We start from the raw sequence: 18,746 nt of genomic DNA, 5'->3' as shown, positions 1-18,746 counted from the left end.
TATGTGAAATATTCCTGTATGTCCATCTGTGTGAAATATTCCTGTATGTCCATCTGCGTGAATATTCCTGTAAGTCCATCTGTGTGAAATATTCCTGTATGTCCAGTATGTCCATCTGTGTGAATATTCCTGTATGTCCATCTGTGTGAAATATTCCTGTCTGTCAATCTATGCGAATATTCCTGTATGTCCATCTGTGTGAATATTCCTGTATGTCCATCTGTGTGAAATATTCCTGTATGTCCCATCTGTGTGAAATATTCCTGTATGTCCATCTGTGTGAAATATTCCTGTATGTCCATCTATGTGAATATTACTGTATGTCCATCTGTGTGAAATATTCCTGTATGGTCAGTATGTCCATCTGTGTGAAATATTCCTGTATGATTATCTGTGTGAGTATTCCTGTATGTCCATCTGTGTGAAATATTCCTGTATATCCATTTGTATGAAATATTCCTGTATGATCATCTGTGTGAATGATCCTGTATGATCATCTGTGTGAAGGTTCCTGTATGTCCATCTGTGTGAAATATTCCTGTATGTCCATCTGTGTGAATATTCCTGTATGTCCATCTGTGTGAATATTCCTGTATGTCCATCTGTGTTAATATTAATGTATGTCTATCTGTGTGAATATTCCTGTATGTCCATCTTTGTGAATATTCCTGTATGTCCATCTGTGTGAAATATTCCTGTATGATCATCTGTGTGAATATTCCTGTATGTCCATCTGTGTGAAATATTCCTGTATGATCATATGTGTGAATATTCCTGTGTGATCATCTGTGTAAACATTCCTGTATGTCCATCTCATAAGATTAAGCAGATCATTTCCAGTTCATGTTTTCAGCTTTTCTGTTTTTTGTCTCCATTTTTCTGACTGCCATTACAAAGTGGTTTGGTTTCTGTCAACCCCATAACTTAACAAATCTGTATTTCCCATTTTGAAAGACAGTTTTACTGAGGCAAATTCTGGTGAATAACTGCTTCAGCACCTGTATGTGGTCAAATTGTACTTTTCACCTTCTAAAGAATCACAGTCTATGTGGAGAAGTCTTTTATGGTACCAAGGCAAAGCACATTATTCCTGGAAACTTTTCTAGTAATAAAAAAAAAGATTTAGTCTGCTGAAAAGAACACATCTGATGTTGTAAATCTTTATTCATTCCTTACTGTTAGGACTTCGGTTCTGTCCTCGGAACTGACATGGCCGATACCAAGCTCGTGCCAGCCAAAAACTCTCAGCTAAGACCTACCCACAATGCCCCTCTCATAGTCTCCCATATCTCATTTGCCACGTTCCTCGGCAGATGTCCCAAGCCTTCTCTCCAGCTAAGTGTAGCTTTTTGTGTTTTTTTTTCTAGCTTTTAGTGTTTATTAGCCAGTTTGTTTTAGTCTAAGGTTATTCCTCATCTTTACCCCTCTTATTTTCTGACTAAACCCTACCCACTACCTTGGTAGTTCTTTCATACCATCATTGTTACTACTCCCTCTTCCCTTCCTAGTAAGCCCTTCTCTTACCTTTCTGGTATTTCTTGGTGCCATTGTTGGTACTTTTTTCCTAGCCTTCTTTAAAAAAAAAATACACACAATTTTTTATTATCCCTCTCTCTTTCTTGTTTGGTAGTTTAGTTTATTGTGTGGTAGTATTAGCGTGTTATGTCGGATAAGGCCAAACTTGGGTTCAAGCAGTGTGATAAGTGCGGGTGTAAAATGCCCAACTCTGATGGTCATGCCCGGTCTAATTATTGTTTGGGCGTTGACCACATTAACGTTTCCTGTGACATTTGTTGTAGCTTCAGCAACAGAACTCTAGCTGAACACAAGAACAAACTTATTCTTAAGGGTATGCTGAAAACACCCTTCTCGGAGGCTCTTTCTGGGATGGAGGTCTCACCACCTCCTAAGCATCAGGACGTGAAAAAACATAAAGAGAAACGGAGTCACTCACTTCCGACATCTCCGTCCTCCTCGGAACTGAGTCGACACTGGGCTTCTCCTGCGCCTTCGGCGCAGACAGCTTCGGCACCAGGGTCCATGTATTCTCCCTCAGTGTCGCCTTTAATTTTGATTCAGACTCCAACCACTGTACCAGCTTCGGCACCATCCCCCTCGGTGCCGACCTTGTTTTTGACACAGGCTCTGACTACTGTACCTGCATTGGCACCATCCCAGGACACGGTGCTGATGTCTTATATGGCTCCACTGATACTGACACCGTTGGTTATAAAGGTCGAGCACCTTCCCAGAACCAGATATTCTCCTTCTTATGACCCCTTTTTGGGACAGCAATTTAGCCCATTTCTTGAGAGGCTAGAATCTCCATTGGTAGCTTCCTTCAGATCCACCAGGAGTCTTTCTGAACAAGATGTAGTGAAGGTTGTGGACCAGCGTTTGGCAGCTAGAGGATTACCCACCCTGGCTAGGTCTTCCCTCCCTCTTAGAGCAGAAGCTCTTGTGGCATATTCACCTGAATATCCTCCTCCGGCCTCCTCCCAGGTCTCTGAGACTTTGGTGCCAATGGCCATCCCAGTGCATTCTGTCTCGGCTCCGACAGCGGATGCTTCCCTGTCGGCACCGATTACTCTTGGTGCAACGGCTTCTTTGGAACTGGTGCACTCTCAGAGCAGTGATTGGGCTGTCAGCATCGTAGCACCTAGTTTGGCACCTATTTTGTTCGGTGGCACCATCTATGGCCACAGCTCCCCGGCAGCTACCAGTCCTCTCAGAGCTCCTCACCTGGAGGCAGGCTCCTCAGGGCAGTGTGTGACCCGAGTTCTGAGGTTGTCCTTCTCAGTTCCAGGTTCCCATCCCTCCTCAGGCGAGCCTGCTTTCCAGGTGATGGAGAGGGTCCTTGCTTCAACAAGCTCACACTTGGCACCATTGGCATCGACACCAGAACCCCCTTTTAGCATGCAGCTGTCCCAACCCCCTACTCTGGGATCCCGAGCACGGGAGCCGCAAGACCCTCCCTTGAAGGGAACCCTTTCTCTGGAGTCCTCCTCAGAAGATCCCACTGGGGAGCTACCCCAGAAGAAACTTTGCAAGAAGAAACATCTTGCTTCCCTGAGGAATCCATCACCAAAGACACCAATTGCGATGAGGGAGAAGGGTCCCCACGGTCCCCTCGAGAAGATGTCTCATTTGGAGAAATTCTCAAGATCCTCAAGCAGAGGGGAGATGGGAAGCCCTCCAACCCTTCTTCGGAGGAATCGGTGTTCTTGCAGACCTTCCGTGCTCGGCCATTTACATCCTGGGTGACCCCACCTGTGGATGAGCTTATTAAACGTATTGTGCAGTGTGCCTGGAAGGCTCCGGACAACATAGAACCTGTCCCCCTGAGGCCATATAAAATTTTATCCACTCCTGAAGACCAGCCCAATTGGTCCAAACAGCTGGTAGTTGGCGGCCACCAAGAGGGAACTGGCAGAAAATTGTGCCACTGTTCATCCCCCAAACAGGGAGTCTCGGGCTATGGACAGACTGGGGAAGCGGGCCTACACTTCTGCGACCTTTGCCATTCGGTGGTTGAATTATTTGGCACACTTTACTTGCCTCCAAAGAGACCTAATCTCAGAAATGTCTGCCTTTTTGGCAGCTGTACTGCCTGAGGAGATGCGTGATACTGTTGCCTCTCAGCTGGCTACCCTGTAATCCATCTCGAACTCCTCAATGCGCTTCATTTCTCACACTACCGAGGGGGCAGCTCGAGCAGCCGCATCAAGCATCGTCATGAGATTACATGCTTGGATGCGTTTGTGTGACTTCGCGGACCACTTTAAATCTTCCTTCATCAATGTGCCTTTTGGCGAATCTTCCCTTTTTGGTCCCAAAGTAAGAGACGCACTATCACATAGTGACAAGGCTGGAAAGACCTTGTCTGCTGTGGTCATGTGTTTTTCCACCCCCCCAGAGACCCTACTCTAGGAATCAGAGTGGAGGAAAATCGTGATTCAAGAAGTCCCAAGGATCTTTTCATGGCACTCGTAATGAGCAATCCCCCCTGGGACAGAGGGGGCAACTCATCCGGAAGATGCCCCTTTTGGGGCAGAGGGGGTCCACGCAACCAGGGCGCTGAAGATTCCTTCTTCGGCCGACCCTTCCAGCGCTTCTGAACTGTGGCCTGATTGCTTTCCTCTGGGAGCAGTCGGGGGTCGATTTTCCCTGCACCTACAGGCCTGGCAACTCATAACAACGGATGCGTGGGTGCAGAGAATAATATCCAGAGGCTATCATATCCCATTCGATCTTACTCCCAGACCCGTAAAACGAATCCCCGATGTCCCACCCAGTCAGAGGGATGCTGCAGCCTTAGAAATCGAAAAGCTGCTAAGAAAGAGTCATCCAGCCAGTCCCACTAGACCAGAGAGGATCCAGGTTTTACTCTAGGTTCTTTTTAGTGCCAAAAAAGACAGGGGACTGGAGACCAATCCTGGATCTCTGCTTATTAAACAAATTCATAAAACCTCAAAAATTCTGGATGGTCACAGTACAGTTCATTCTCCCCTTTCTGGGGAAGGACAACTGGATGTGCTCTGTAGACCTCCAGGATGCGTATTACCATATAAAGATGGCCAAACACTCTCAGAGATTTCTCCGCTTCCGGCTGGGAGCCAATCACTATCAGTTCAGGGTACTGCCCTTTGGTCTCTCGACAGCCCCCAGAGTGTTCACCAAATGTATGGGAGTGGTAGTAGTAGCTCATCTCCGGCTACAGAGATTCCAGGTGTTTCCATATTTAGACGATTGGTTGCTTACCGCCATGACCAGGAATCTCCTCATTCTCAGTCTGTCTTACACTCAAGGCCTTGCTCTTCTCTTAGATCTCATGATCAACATGGACAAATCACAAATGTCTCCAACAAGAGCACTGGAATTTATTTGAGCAATCTTCGACACAACGTCCTGTCAAGCTTACCTTCCTCCTCACAGGGTCTCAAAAATAAGAAACCAGATTCAAGTCCTCCTTCCACAGACATTTGTACCAGCACGCCTTGTACTACAGCTATTGGGAGCTTTGGCAGAAACCATTACCATAGTACCACTGGCGAGGTTGCACATGAGACTAGTACAGTGGCTCCTTTCATCACAATGGTCAATCTTAACCCACCCACTCGACATGATATGCCTTACAAACCTTTGCAAGAAAGAAATGCTTTGGTGGATGAAGCCAGAATCAAATCTTTGATGTCAGCCGTTCTGCTTTCACCAGCCCAGGACCACAGTGACCACGGACGCTTCCCTATTAGGGTGGGGAGGGGGGCATTTCCAGGGAAAGACAGTCCAAGGCACCTGGTCCCCTATGAAGGCCAATTTGCACATAAATGCCCTGGAATTGAGGGCAGTTCTCTTAGCGCTGCAAGCGTTCCCACATCCCTTCCTTCTGGGACCATTGCAATTCAGTCAGATAACATGTCAGTCGTCTGGTACATCAACAAATAAGGCGGAACCAGGTCTTACCCCCTGTGTCAGGAGGCCATGAGAATTTGGCACTGGGTGATGGCTTCCAACTGCTTTCTCATAGCAATGCACATTCCCGGGAGCTCCAATCTTATTGCAGACAATCTGAGCAGGAACATTTTGATGCCTCATGAGTGGTCCCTCAGTCCCTATAATAGCGGATCAGATCTTCTGTCATTGGGGCAGGCCTTGCTTTAACCTGTTTGCTTCTCACCTAAACAAGAAATGCAGAAGCTATTTTGCCCTGATCCCCCTTCAGAGGGAGTCACCAAGGGATGCTTTGATGCACGATTGGCCCGTGGGTCTGCTGTATGCCTTTCCCCCATTTCCCCTCATCCCGAAATTCTTCCAGAAAGCTCAAAGGTTGAGAAGCAGAGTGATCCTCATTGCTCCTAATTGGCCCCATCAAGTCTGGTTCCCTTTCCTATGGCCTCATCTGATTCACAGCCCGTGGATCATGGATCAATCCCAAGGTCTGCTGTCTCATCCTCAAGGACTGATTCACCCCAATCTCCACAGCCTCAAGCTCACAGCTTGGTTTCTCCACTTCCAGTGATTGCCAGGCTACCTGATATTTTATCCCCTGTTCGCAAGATTGTTCTGGCTTCACACAAACCTTCCATCAGGAAAATTTATTCTAGTAAGTGGACTAGGTTCTCTAGATGGGCCAAAGAATATAACATAGACCCCTTTTCCATGCCTTTTCAGAAGATCCTTCAGTACCTGTCTACCCTATTGCATGCAGGAGCTTCAGCATCGACAATTACAGTGCATTTAGCAGCTATTGCAAATTTTCACAATGGAATTGACAGTTCTTCTGTTATGTCACACTGACTGCACAAAAGCTTCATGAAAGGAGTATTGCATATTAAACCTCCGGTCAAGCCTCCTATAGAGCCATGGGACTTGTCTTTGGTGCTCCAGTCATTAACAAGTCCTTCCTTCGAGCCATCTAACACCTGTAATATAAAATTTTTGTCTTGGAAGACTCTTCTTCTCGTAGCCCTTACCTCAGCAAGAAGAGTATCTGAGTTGCAGACCTTGAGTGTCAAGAGACCTTACTTGATTTTTCATAGGGAAAGAGTGTCCCTACGTACTGACCCTTCCTTTTTGCCCAAGGTCATTTCTGAGTTTTCCATTGATCAGTCTATTGACCTACCGGTTTTCTTTCCTCACCATTCAAATAGAGGGGAATACCTTCTGCATACCCTCGATGTTCATAGGCAACTTCCTTTCTACTTGGACAAAACTAAATCTTTCAGAAAAAACGGATCAATTGTCTGTGGCCTTTGCAGGACCCAGATTGGGTAAACCCGTTTCCAAAATGACTTTGTCTTCTTGGTTCAGAAACGTCATTACTTTTATCTACCATCAGTACAAACTGCCCTTACCTTCCAGAATAAAGGCTCACTCTACTAGATCGATGGCTACTTCAATGGCTTTTCATTCCAGAACCTCTGGATGATATCTGCGCAGCAGCCACTTGGGTAAAACCTCATACCATTATCACTCATTACAAATTGGATTTGGCCTTCACGGGATGAGCATCCTTTGGTTCTATGGTGCTCCGGAATGTCCTTCCTTAGGGCCACCCAGGACTCAAGTAGCTGGGGAATCGGTCCTAACAGTAAGGAATGAATAAAGATTTACAACATCAGATAAAGAAGTTATGTCTTACCATAACGTTCCATCTGTGTTGTAGATCTTTATTCATTCATTACTTCCCACCCTCCTTCCCCCTGCCTGGACTCCTGGTGGACTTTAGGATTTCCTTATGAGTTAAGGTATTTGCTCAGACAGAGCCTCCTACTATCACTTTTGTTACTTCTATACTATAATGGCGGGCAAACTCAATCTGAAGAGACTGTGAGAGGGGCATTGTGGGTAGGTCTTAGCTGAGTGTTTTTGTCAGGCGCGAGCTTGGTAATGGCCGTGTCGGTTCCAAGGACGGAACCAAAGTCCTAACAGTAATGAATAAATAAAGATCTGCAATACAGATGGAACATTATGGTAAGACATAACTTCTTTTTATGAGTCAAAGAAATAACTAAAGTTACAATTCAGGTTATCAAGTATTGTAGCGGTACATTTACATAGTTACTGTCCTGAAGACTTGAGGAGTCTTGTTTTCATTGGTTCCATCTGGAAAACGTGTTCACCAGTATTTTCTTTATTGCTTTCCATACAAGAGGTACTCACTCAGTTTTCCCAAATGATGTGATCGTTAATAGTGCCCTGGGGCTTGAAATATTCCAGAGGTACAGCCCATGCATATTTTGTAGAATCTTTTTTCCCCATGAATTTAGTAGCTTAAGAAAGGAGAAAAGCATCCCCACAATAAAAGATCTGTCGATGTGCCTGACAAAACAATTTTTCTGTGACTGTAGATACTCAAGCAACCAGCTGGTATACTGGAGCAGGGCTTTGTTCCATGGACTTTTCAACAGACAAAACAAAACAAACAAACAAAAAAATAGCCAGTCTGGTGATGAGGAGCAGAGAATTCCAGTGCTTAACTCAATGCAGATGGATTTCTCACAGATCAGCTGATGAAGTGTGAGCATATATCTCATTGTGAACAAGTCTCATTTTGCTATTATACAGATGGCTGAACTGGCTTATGTCATACTTTGCTTAGTAGATAATCTTTTGGCAAAAGTGTAAGGCTGTATGGTGTTTTGGTTAAGTGAGTTCATTTTGTTTCCTTTTCCATGTTCCATGCCTTTTGTGCTTACATAAATGCATTAAACAGATGTATTCCAGTGTTGGCTGTTTGACAGTTCCAGAGTTTTGTTGTTGGCAAAGCTGATGTTCTTCGTCTCCCATTGCTGCAGTCCTGACATAAGGGTATTCCGCTGCCCACCATCGGCCCGAATACCAAAGGGCTAGAACCGGCGTCGGTCATCGGCGCTCGAGACTGACATCAGTACGTGCCAGTACAAATGCGCATGACCGACGCCATAACCTCAGTCTTTCTTGCCGCATGGTCCCTAAGCAGAAGCAGCATTTGCAAGTGCCGTTCGGCGTTCTGGAATTGTCGGTTTTCGAGTTTCAGACCGGAGACCAAGTTGGGCTAAGTACCCTTTGGGGACATTTTTGTCTTTTCTTGCCTCAGTATTGACGGATGTCAGAAAAGTTAATAACTGTATTTCTTGTGGGAAACAGATTCCTCATAGGGATTACCATTCACTCTGCATTCCTTGTTTAGGGCCTGAGCACGACGTTATTGGGTGTCGCTTTTGTGCTACTTTTAACAAACGTACTATTAAACGTCGGTTAGACTGTGCTAGGCTAGTGTTTGGTAAACGTTGTAATTATAACATGCCGTCGGATTCTCCGACGACTGGTTCTTCTAAGAAACGCAAAGAAAAGTCTTTGCGGTCCAAACAGGATGAGGCGGCCACTCCGGACGCCGGTTCTGTAGTACCACTGGCTACTTCAGCGGCTCCTTCTGAAAGTTTACCTGAGTCTCAAGGGGAGCCTTTGTTACTGCAGGAAGTGGCTTCTCCTGTGTTAGGCCAGGCTGAGGGTGCTTCTCTGATGTCAGTGGTTCCCTCCCTCATAGGGTAGTTAGGCCTCCTCCTTCTCATAGCAAAGCCCATTCTAAGTCTAAGTCTGCCCCTGTTGGTGCGTGTCCCCAGGGTCCTGCTCCTAGGAAGCACATGTTAAAGATGGCTGAAGATTTGATTACTTTAATTAGGGGTTCTATGCCCCCTGCGAAGAGGCCCAGGGTAGAGCCAGAGTTGGAGGGTTTGGTTCAGTCTTCCAATGAGTCAGATTCCTCTGTAGAAGAACTTCAGGATTTCCCTCCCTATTCTGATTCGGAGACTGAGGACTCTACTCCCTCTGCGTCCCCTCCAGAAGATTTTTCTTTCTCTGAGACTTTGCATTCCATGAGGGAACGTTTCAAATGGGAGGGCCAGGATTATTCTGATTCCGTAAAGACTGAGAGAATTCTTGTTTTTGCCTCAGCATAGGCCCTTGGCTATTCCCCCTGTACTGGATGTTGTTCAGGATGTGTTTTCTGAGGCTGCCCTTAACCCAGATTCTCTGCCTCCTGCCCCGGTTAAACCAGACAGATACTACAGGGTTCCGGAAGCTCACAAGTACTTATATAAGAGTCCTAGGGCTGATCCAGAAACTATTACTCAAGGCCCCAAAGGGGTTAGGGCTTCTGTGGTTAAGAATCCAGTTCCTCTGGACAAGGATGCTAGGGCCCTGGATAGGTGGGGTAAAAACTGTATACCTCTTCTACTTTGGCTATGAGAGCTTTAAATTGTCAGTTTCATATGCTTCGGTATCAAAATTATTTGCTGGGCCAATTGAAATGTAAAGTAGATGCTTTAGCTGGAGGTATTGAATGTAAGGAGCTTCAGGATTTAGTGCATGCTTCAGACCAAGTTGGTAAGCATTCTTTGCAGTGTGGTTTTGATGCTTTACAAGCTTCTTCCAGGGTGGCTGCTACTAGTTCAGTCATTCGTAGGCATGCTTGGCTTAAAGATCAGACCTTGTCAGAGCATGTTAAGGCTCGAATTATGGATGCTCCTCTACAATCTGATGTTCTTTTGGTCCTCCAGTAGAGTCAGTTTTGAAAAAATGGAGGAAAAAGCTAAGTCTATGCAGACAGTTAAGGATTTTTACAGGTTCAGCCCCCTAAGTTCAGTAGGAATTGGCCTGCTAAGGGTTGGTCTTTCCCCTCTTCGGATTATCAGTCTAGGGGCAGGTCGAGGCGAGGTAGGGGTAGGGCTTCCTCTCAGGGCCCTGTTACTTCTAGGTCTTTGAGTTCTTCTACCCCTTCTGCTGGGGAGGGCAGGGGTCAGTCCTTTCGGAAACAGACCCAATGACCCGTGTCTTCAGCTGCCAGACTCTGCCTTGCTGGCAGCCCCTCTGGGAGGAAAACTGAGATTTTTCAAAAGGAATTGTCATTTGGTTACCCAAGACAAATGGGTTTTGGACATAATAAATCGAGGCTACAAATTTTATTTTCACACATTCCCTCCTTTCAAAGGTATGCCGGATGTGCCTCGTCAGCAAAAACTGGAAGCGCAGACTCAAATTTCTTCTCTGCTTCAGTTGGAAGCAATACAGGAAGTACCTTCTGCAGAAAGAGGCACGGGGTTTTATTCCCGTCTTTTCTTAGTGCCAAAGAAAGGAAATACTTGGAGACCAATTCTGGACTTGTCCATTCTAAATACCTTTCTGGAAATTCCAAAATTCAAGATGTTAACACTGCAACAGCTGTTACCTATGCTGGGCAAAGATCACTGGATGGTGACTCTGGATCTCAAAGAGGCCTATCTTCACATTCCTATCAGGCCCAGTTGCAGGAAATTCCTGAGGTTTCGGAATGGGAATTTGCATTATTGGTTCTCTGCATTGCCCTTTGGCTTGTCTACTGCGCCCAGGGTATTCACGAAAGTCCTGGCTCCAGTAATAGCTTTTCTCAGGCTAGCAGGAATTCAAATTTATCCTTATCTGGACGACTGTTTGATTCTGGCTCAAGGCAAGCACGAACTTCTTCAACATCTGCAGTATGTAATGACAGTTTTCAGATGCCTAGGGTATTCTGTGAACGAAATAAAGTCCAGTCTAGTACCCTCACAAGAGATGTGTTTTCTGGGTGTGAAACTGAATACAGCTGCTCAGATGGCGTTTCTTACCCCGGACAAACAAAGGAATCTTCACCTATACTTCCAACAGCTATCAGTAATGTCCAGGCTGACTGCAAGGACAGTCCTTCAAGCCTTGGGTTTCATGGCATCTTGCATTCTAGTACTTCCCAATGCCAAACTGCATATGAGGAAGCTACAATGGTATCTCAAGAACGTTTGGACTCAACACTGCCACGATTTGGACACTGTCATTCGGATCCTACCTTACATTCAGAGAGAATTTCTGTGGTGGGCTCAGGAATGTCACCTAAACAAGGGGCTCTCTGTGACCCAACCAGAGGCAAGTCAGATATTAACGACAGACGCCTCGGAGTCAGCCTGGGGAGCTCATTTCAGAGGAAAATGGATTCAAGACCTTTGGGCCCCAGAGCTACTTCACTTGCATATCAACATGAAAGAGATGCTGGCAGTTCAATTTGCCTTGGAGGTATTCAAAAGCCTACTTCAACCAGGACTGGTGTTGATTCGAACAGACAACACGACGGTCATGTGGTACATCAACAAGCAAGGGGGAACTCATTCTTACCCTCTTTGCAGACAAGCAATGCTGTTGTGGAAACTGCTTTGAATCTGCACATCACTCTTCGAGCACAGTTTCTGCCAGGAGCACAAAATTCTTTAGCAGATGTTCTGAGCAGACAGATTGTGGATCCTCACGAATGGAAATTGGACCCTCAGGTATTTCTTCAGTTGACAATGGCTTGGGGAACTCTGGACATAGATCTGTTTGCTTCTCCTCTAAATTTCCAACTGCCACTGTTTTGCACAAGGCTATTTCATCCGAAAGCCTGGAAAATAGATGCACTATCCTTCAGTTGGAGCAACCTTCACGTGTATGCTTTTCCTCCTTTGCCTCTTCTTCCACAGGTGCTGTTGAAAGTCAGGAGGGACAAGCCTTGCATGATCCTTATAGCACCGGATTGGCCTCGTCAGCATTGGTACCCTCTGTTGAGGAGCTTGATTCATGTACCACCTTGGCCATTGCCACAGATTCCTCATTTATTGTCTCAGGAGAACAATCATTTTCTCAATGTCAGGGTGCACTCCCTGCGCCTGACAGCCTGGCGCTTCTGTTTTAGAGAAGGAGGACCTTCAGCTCCCTCAACAAGTTTTGGATGTTATTTTGGAAGCCAGGCATCCTAGTACTCGAAAAGTTTATGCTGGTAAATGGAAGAGATTTTTTCTTTGGAGTTCAGCTAAAGGCTTTGATGTCGAATTGCCTAATTTGAGTTGTACATTGCAATATTTGACTGTTTTATTGGACAAGGGTTTGTCCTTCTCTTCTGTAAAAGTGCATGCTGCAGCTATTTCTGCTCACTATGATTGTGACCCTCCTTTATTTTCACATCCATTGGTTAAACAGTTTCTTAGAGGGGCAAAGAATATCAGACCCCACGGAGAGCTCCTACTCCTACCTGGGATCTTAATTTTGTTTTGGAAAAGCTGACTCTGCCTCCTTTTCAACCTGCAGCTACAGCTGAATTGCAGTTCTTGTCTTGGAAGACTGCTTTTTTGTTGGCTATTACTTCTGCTAGAAGGGTATCTGAATTACAGGCCCTCATGGCAGTGGAACCTTTTCTGATTTTTCACAATGACAGGGTTTCCTTACGTACTAATCCTACTTTTCTGCCTAAAGTGATTTCTAATGTGGCATTGAACCAGTCTATACATTTGCCTACTTTTTATGCTAACCCCAAAATGACGGGAAAAAGTTTTGCATTCTTTGGATGTACATAGGCAGTTGAGGTATTATTTGAGCAGAACCAAAGAGTTCAGGAGTTCTCAACAATTATTTGTTTCTTTTGCTTTGACTTCACGAGGGAAAGCTGTCTCGAAACAAACTATTTCCAAGTGGATTAGCCATTGTATTGCTTTTTGTTACTCTCATCATGGTGAGAATGTTCCAGTTGGGATCAGGCCTCATTCTACTAGGACTACGGCCACTTCTACTGCTTTTATGAGAGGGGTAGCTACTAAAGACATTCTAGAAGCAGCTACTTGGAGTTCTGTACATACCTTTACAAAGCATTATCATTTACCTCTTTATTCTAGGTCTAGGGCTGGGTTTGCCACTGCAATCTTACAGGGCATGTCAGCAGCTCCTACTGCTATTTAGTTGACCAGCCTCCCTTTTTTCCGTTGCTCTGGGATTCTACCCTTATGTCAGGACTGCAGCAATGGGAGACGAAGAACATAGTACAGTTTTGTACCTACCATAAATGTAGATGTTCGAGAATCTCCATTGCTGCAGTCCAATTTTCCCTCCCTCCTTCCCCCTTTTTCTTTTTAGGTTGAGGTTTGGGTGGTGTTTTTTTTTTTTTGCATTCTGACGTCTGAGGCAAGAAAGACTGAGGTTATGGCGTCGGTCATGCGCATTTGTACTGGCACGTACTGATGTCAGTCTCGAGCGCCGATGACCGACGCCGGTTCTAGCCCTTTGGTATTCGGGCCGATGGTGGGCAGCGGAATACTCTTATGTCAGGACTGCAGCAATGGAGATCCTCGAACATCTACATTTATGGTAGGTACAAAACTGTACTTTATATTCTTGTGTAATATTCACAATCTACTGTTTTCTAACCTTGAAGTTAGTTGATTTATGCGCCTGAAGAAGCTAGTTGATTTATGCGCCTGAGTAAGCCCTCTGGGTGAACTTTTACTTGCGTATCTTGAAATTGCTTGGAATCGTTAAAGGACTTCAGTTCACTCTGTGCATCTGGAAAAGTTATTTTGGAATTATTAAAGAATTATTAAAGAATTTTAGCTCACTCAGTCCTGGTATCCAGTGATTTTTTTTTTCATTTTGGACTCTGCCAGTGTATCACTGGATTTGCCTGCATGCTGGTTCACTCATCTTTTGTTTTAACCTTGAAGTATTTTTCAATAAAAGTTGAGTGTTCAAACTATTCAAAATCCTTTAAAACTTTCAGTTTTCAGTTATGATTCAAGCCTGACACCTTTTGTTTGAAATTTGGGTGTGCTGCTGGTTCCATTGTCTTCCAGTTATCCGAATGATGGTTCAAGATTCTATTAGAGAGTTTTTTATTGTGTTTTCAGACTTTAATAACTGTATCAAAGAATGGGAGAAAAGCTCAGAATGAATGAAGATAAATTGTTTCCTTTAAATAAGCTTGAAATGGCTGAACGTAAATGTTATCCTTTAGAGTAAAGTATTAAAATGACTGAAAATTTTAACAACAAAAATAATACTCCCCCTCCCCCATTCAGTGACATAAAGAGATGAAGTCCCGACTATAACCCACATGCTCTGAGAATGGATGAAGGAGACAGGCTTGGGAGGGTGGGAGTGAGCAGCTGACACCAGCTGACCTATCCTGGGGAGGGAGGTGGTCCACTTCAATGCAGTATTGCCACTTACTGGAGAGAATGGTTTATAATATGCATCATACAGGTTGGTACACTTACCTGATCCTTTCAAGCCTTGTATGCATGGTAGCCCTATGGTTGACTTTGATAGTAACTTTGCTGATATCTTTATTAAGAAGACTGCCTTACTTCTTAATTCCTACCAGATAGGTGATTCTAGAAACACAGCTGTAATACCTCCTCCCACCCTGCTCTTTTTTTACCCACTTAATTAACTAATCAGTCAATGTTCATCATTCTCAGTGTTGCAGTAGCCTTTTAGGTATGTGGGCTGTATTCTGCCTATGATACAGCAACCGGCCAGCTTCACAAAGCTTTGGCTGCCTCCCACACTTACACTGCCACTACTGATTGGTCAGTCCCTTGGCGGGAAGTCAGCAGTCAGAGTGTAGAAATTTTCAGATGTATCTTGCTTCATGAATCATCACTGAAAGTACTTTTCTGGCTGTAGAGTGACTCACAAAAGTTTCATTTATTTTATTTATTTATTTTACATTTGTTTACCGGGAAAGTCAGGCTGGACACAAGTCCTTTTTCAGTGGCAGCTTGGGCAGAAAAGCTCCACATTTAAATATATGACTGTAGACAAATACATTTATGAGTTAGTATACAATTTTCATGACAGTAGAAGTAGTTGATATGATAAAGTAAACAGGTTTTACATTGATCTAAGAGAAATTACAACAAACACTATATGAAGAGAGTCAGCAATATACATCTACGTGCATAAGATAGTCTGCTGTTTACATATAATTAAAAGTTATTATGTACATCTTCGTATCAAAGAATTGTCAATCACACTTGAGGAGAATGTCAGAGTGAAATCCTATTTATTGGTGCAAATCCTTAGATGTTGTTTGCATTGTTATAGATGTGAAGTCTGGGAAGTATTCCTACGGGTGATTGTGTTTAAGCAATGTAGCTGATAGTCTTGAGAGAGAGAGAAAAACTAGCCTGAACTAGTACAAGAGCATAGTTTTGTTTTGGATAGGTTACATTTGAGTCTTGGTTTAAAATCGGATAGGTTGGTAGTAATAGTTATATCAGTAGGCAGAGTGTTCCAGAGTTCTTCATGAGTTTGAAGTCTAATCTAAGTTGAATCTGCTTAGTCTAGAGGTCAGACTTGCATGTATCATGTTGTTTTGCAAGAAGAAGTATTTAAAAAGAAAGTGGAGATACATTTATACTGTGAGGAGAGCTACTAGATTGACTGGATCCTTTCCCTTGTGCTGAAGTAACCCTTATGTGGTTGCTTCATTTGTTCTACAACCCCTGAATTTAAAGTACTAAATGTAGCACTACATTCGTGGCAAAAGAAAGACATACAGCTTATGATGGGCCCAGTATCATGTCAACTCAAAAACTGTCATCAGTTGCAAGGATTACCTGTCACATACTGACAAAAACCAGCAATAAAAACCAGGACAGGAAGCTATACATATTTCTAGTGAATTAGCTTAAAATGTACCATGCAGACTTTAGTAGGTGAGTATTTTGTGATTGTACTAGGCTCACACGCCAACTTTAAAACACAGATGACATAAACCTTTGATGTTTGCACCATGGAATTAGTGCTGGATCCAACAAAGCCTTTAAAATTTAAATGTTCATCAGAAATTTAGTGAAGAGGAACATCACATACATGGGTCAAAAGGCTATAAAAAGTTCTGAAATGCATCACAAAGCATGTAATAATATGCCATGGCTCTTGGGAAAGGGGCAACTAGCAGACGCTAGGTCCTGGCCCTAATTCAGCTATTTCCTTCAGCAAAGTGGACAAATCTTCTGGTCTGTCTTGGAGAGTATAATGGAGGAAAATATGATGGAATATATTGTTTTTTTTTTGAGAAGTAAATCAGATCAAGTTTTGTTAAAGTTCTCATAACTATGCACATCAAGCTATATCTGGTGGTAACAGAAATGGTGGCAGCACTTTTCGGTGTTATAAAACAAGTTTCTCAAATATACCAGCTTGTACCCTTTCACCTAACCAACCATTATTTGTTGCATGTTCCTTCATCATCATTGTGACATTCAGTATGACATAGTAATGCAGGGATGCTTCAGGGTTTGGCAGGAAAAACAGCAGTTTTTTGGGTGCCTTGGTATCAAGAAGGTTGGGAACCCCTGGATTAGACAGATGAGTAGAATCTTTGTTTTTATTTCTTATCTAGTGTTAGTGCAGTGCTAGTGGATTGTGATTTATCCCAATTTTTTTTTGAGGCAGAATGTTTGCATGCAGATATTTTTGGCCCTAGAAAAGAAAAAGCACTGTTACTGCATTGCTTTTTTTGTTCTTCCCCGTGTTATTTCCGTTTACTCATGTGCATGCGTTGCCTGCTGGTTTATAGACTGTAACTGATGTTTACAGAATTGGAAGAAGAGGAAAAAAATAACCTGATTTAAAGAGAGCTGTATCTCTACTACACATACCCCCAAAAAATGTGCAGGTCATGCAGCATAAAATAAATGTACCTGTTTCATAAATGCAGTAATGCATGCTTGGGTATGGACAAGTACAGCTGATAGAATGGCAATATCTCTACACTGGACATGCCTGTGAGTTAGTAATATGTTGTGTTTTAGTTAACTGGACAATAGGTGGTAGTATATGGTTTCGAAATGTGCAGGTTTGGCACATTCTTTTATGTAATACAAAATTGTTTTGTAAGCAGCCCATGCTAATTAGAAGCAGGGAAACCTTTCTATGTATATGGAGTGAAATTAACATCACACTATGTTGCTGTAGTTTTTCTTCTATGTTTTTGTCTGTTACACAGGTGTTGTAGATTAATTAAAACAGGAATGCCCAAAGATAATGACCTGCATATGTGAAATCTGGATTTGAACCAAAGGCCATATGTTTAGAGGAGTTACTGTGTCCCTTTTCATTCAGTAGGAAGCAGATGCAGTCAGTAGTCCATAGAGTCTAAATGCAGGCTGTGCTGTCCATGGATACATTGTAGGTAGGTGGGCAGTAAAAATTTAATACCTGAATGTTTGTTGTATGGGTACTTGTTTCCAACAAACTAATGCAGTTAATGATTGAAGTAGGAACTGACAGCAGGTGAGACCAAGATACAGTATATATCTGACGTTTTTATCCCTCCAGTGTGTGTGTGTGTCTCTGTGTCTGTGTGTGTTTATAAAATGTGTATATATATTTTTATCATGCCTAGCCTTAATACAGTCAAGAGGGCAATCTTCAATGTCTGCTTTCAAAAGACAGTAGTTAGGTGCATCCAACAGAAAATATTCTGACATGAAAATCACATTTTTTTTCTGTTATAGTCTCCTCCGTACAGTTCAGGAAGCTATGATTCTGTAAAGACTGAAGTAAGTGGCAGCTGTCCTGAAGACTTGTCGGTCAGTAGAGCACCAACTGCTGATGATGATGACGATGACCATGATGATCATGAGGACAATGACAAGATTAATGATTCAGAGGGGCTGGACCCTGAACGGCTAAAAGCATTCAATGTATGTGTACTTTACGTACTCTTTCCTTTATAAAATGACAAATTTATTTGTGTGTGAGAACTGTATGACTTTTTTGATGCACATAATACACAAATGGTGTAACTTGATGTAAATGGTACCGTACACTTGTTGCAAATGCCACAAGTACAAAGCTACACTATCGAGTAACAAAATGTTTTGAGGAAGGTTTTTCCAGAGGTACAGAGTACGTGTGTCACAGTATTTAATCATCAGCCTTGTGGCAGTGCTGGTAGGTGAGATAACATAGTGATGTATGTGGTGTTACTGGTACCTGCCGCTGCATATAGCCAGCATCAACTCACATTGTTATTCTGTAGTAAGTGCTATTAGTCAGCTGTGCTTTCTTCAAGCATGGCTAATGAGTCACTTTCCTCGAACTTTCTTGGATCAGTAAGAATTACAAACAGCTTATTATTTATGTATCAGCTTGGGTAGAACTGATTGAGAGGTAGTTTTTGAATTTTGATACATTTGATACTAAGTGTACTAATGACTTTTCTTGTCAGTCACTGAAGGAAGTGGTAGGCAGATAGTGTTCCCAGAATTTATCAAATTACTTTTCATGATGCCCAGAATTAAAAACTGGATATGAAGTCTAAAATTAAGTTTTTAAAATCTTTAGAGTCCTGTCATTTAAAAAAAATCAAAGACGTTCAAATAGATGAAAGATAAGAAGGAGGAAGATCTGTTCAAGCTGGTTGGTAAAGAAAACGTTTAAGAGGA

The 18,746-nt window shown here is 43.2% G+C and overlaps 1 protein-coding gene across 2 annotated transcripts in view; it reads left to right on the top strand.

The window, feature by feature from the left end:
* NOL4L (nucleolar protein 4 like) overlaps positions 1-18,746 on the top strand; it is a 1,816,355-nt gene that overhangs the window by 1,585,664 nt on the left and 211,945 nt on the right. For both annotated transcript variants that reach the window (XM_044090353.1, XM_044090354.1), the window contains one exon: positions 17,814-18,002. In XM_044090353.1, the coding sequence (XP_043946288.1) occupies positions 17,814-18,002 (189 nt within the window). The remainder of the gene's footprint in view (positions 1-17,813; positions 18,003-18,746) is intronic.

The sequence above is a fragment of the Protopterus annectens genome, chromosome 12.part0 (assembly GCF_019279795.1).
Source record: "Protopterus annectens isolate FY-2018-M chromosome 12.part0, PAN1.0, whole genome shotgun sequence".
Taxonomy (NCBI): Eukaryota; Metazoa; Chordata; order Ceratodontiformes; family Protopteridae; genus Protopterus; species Protopterus annectens.
Note: the sequence above shows the minus strand (reverse complement) of the source record. Positions and strands in the feature narration are given on the sequence as shown.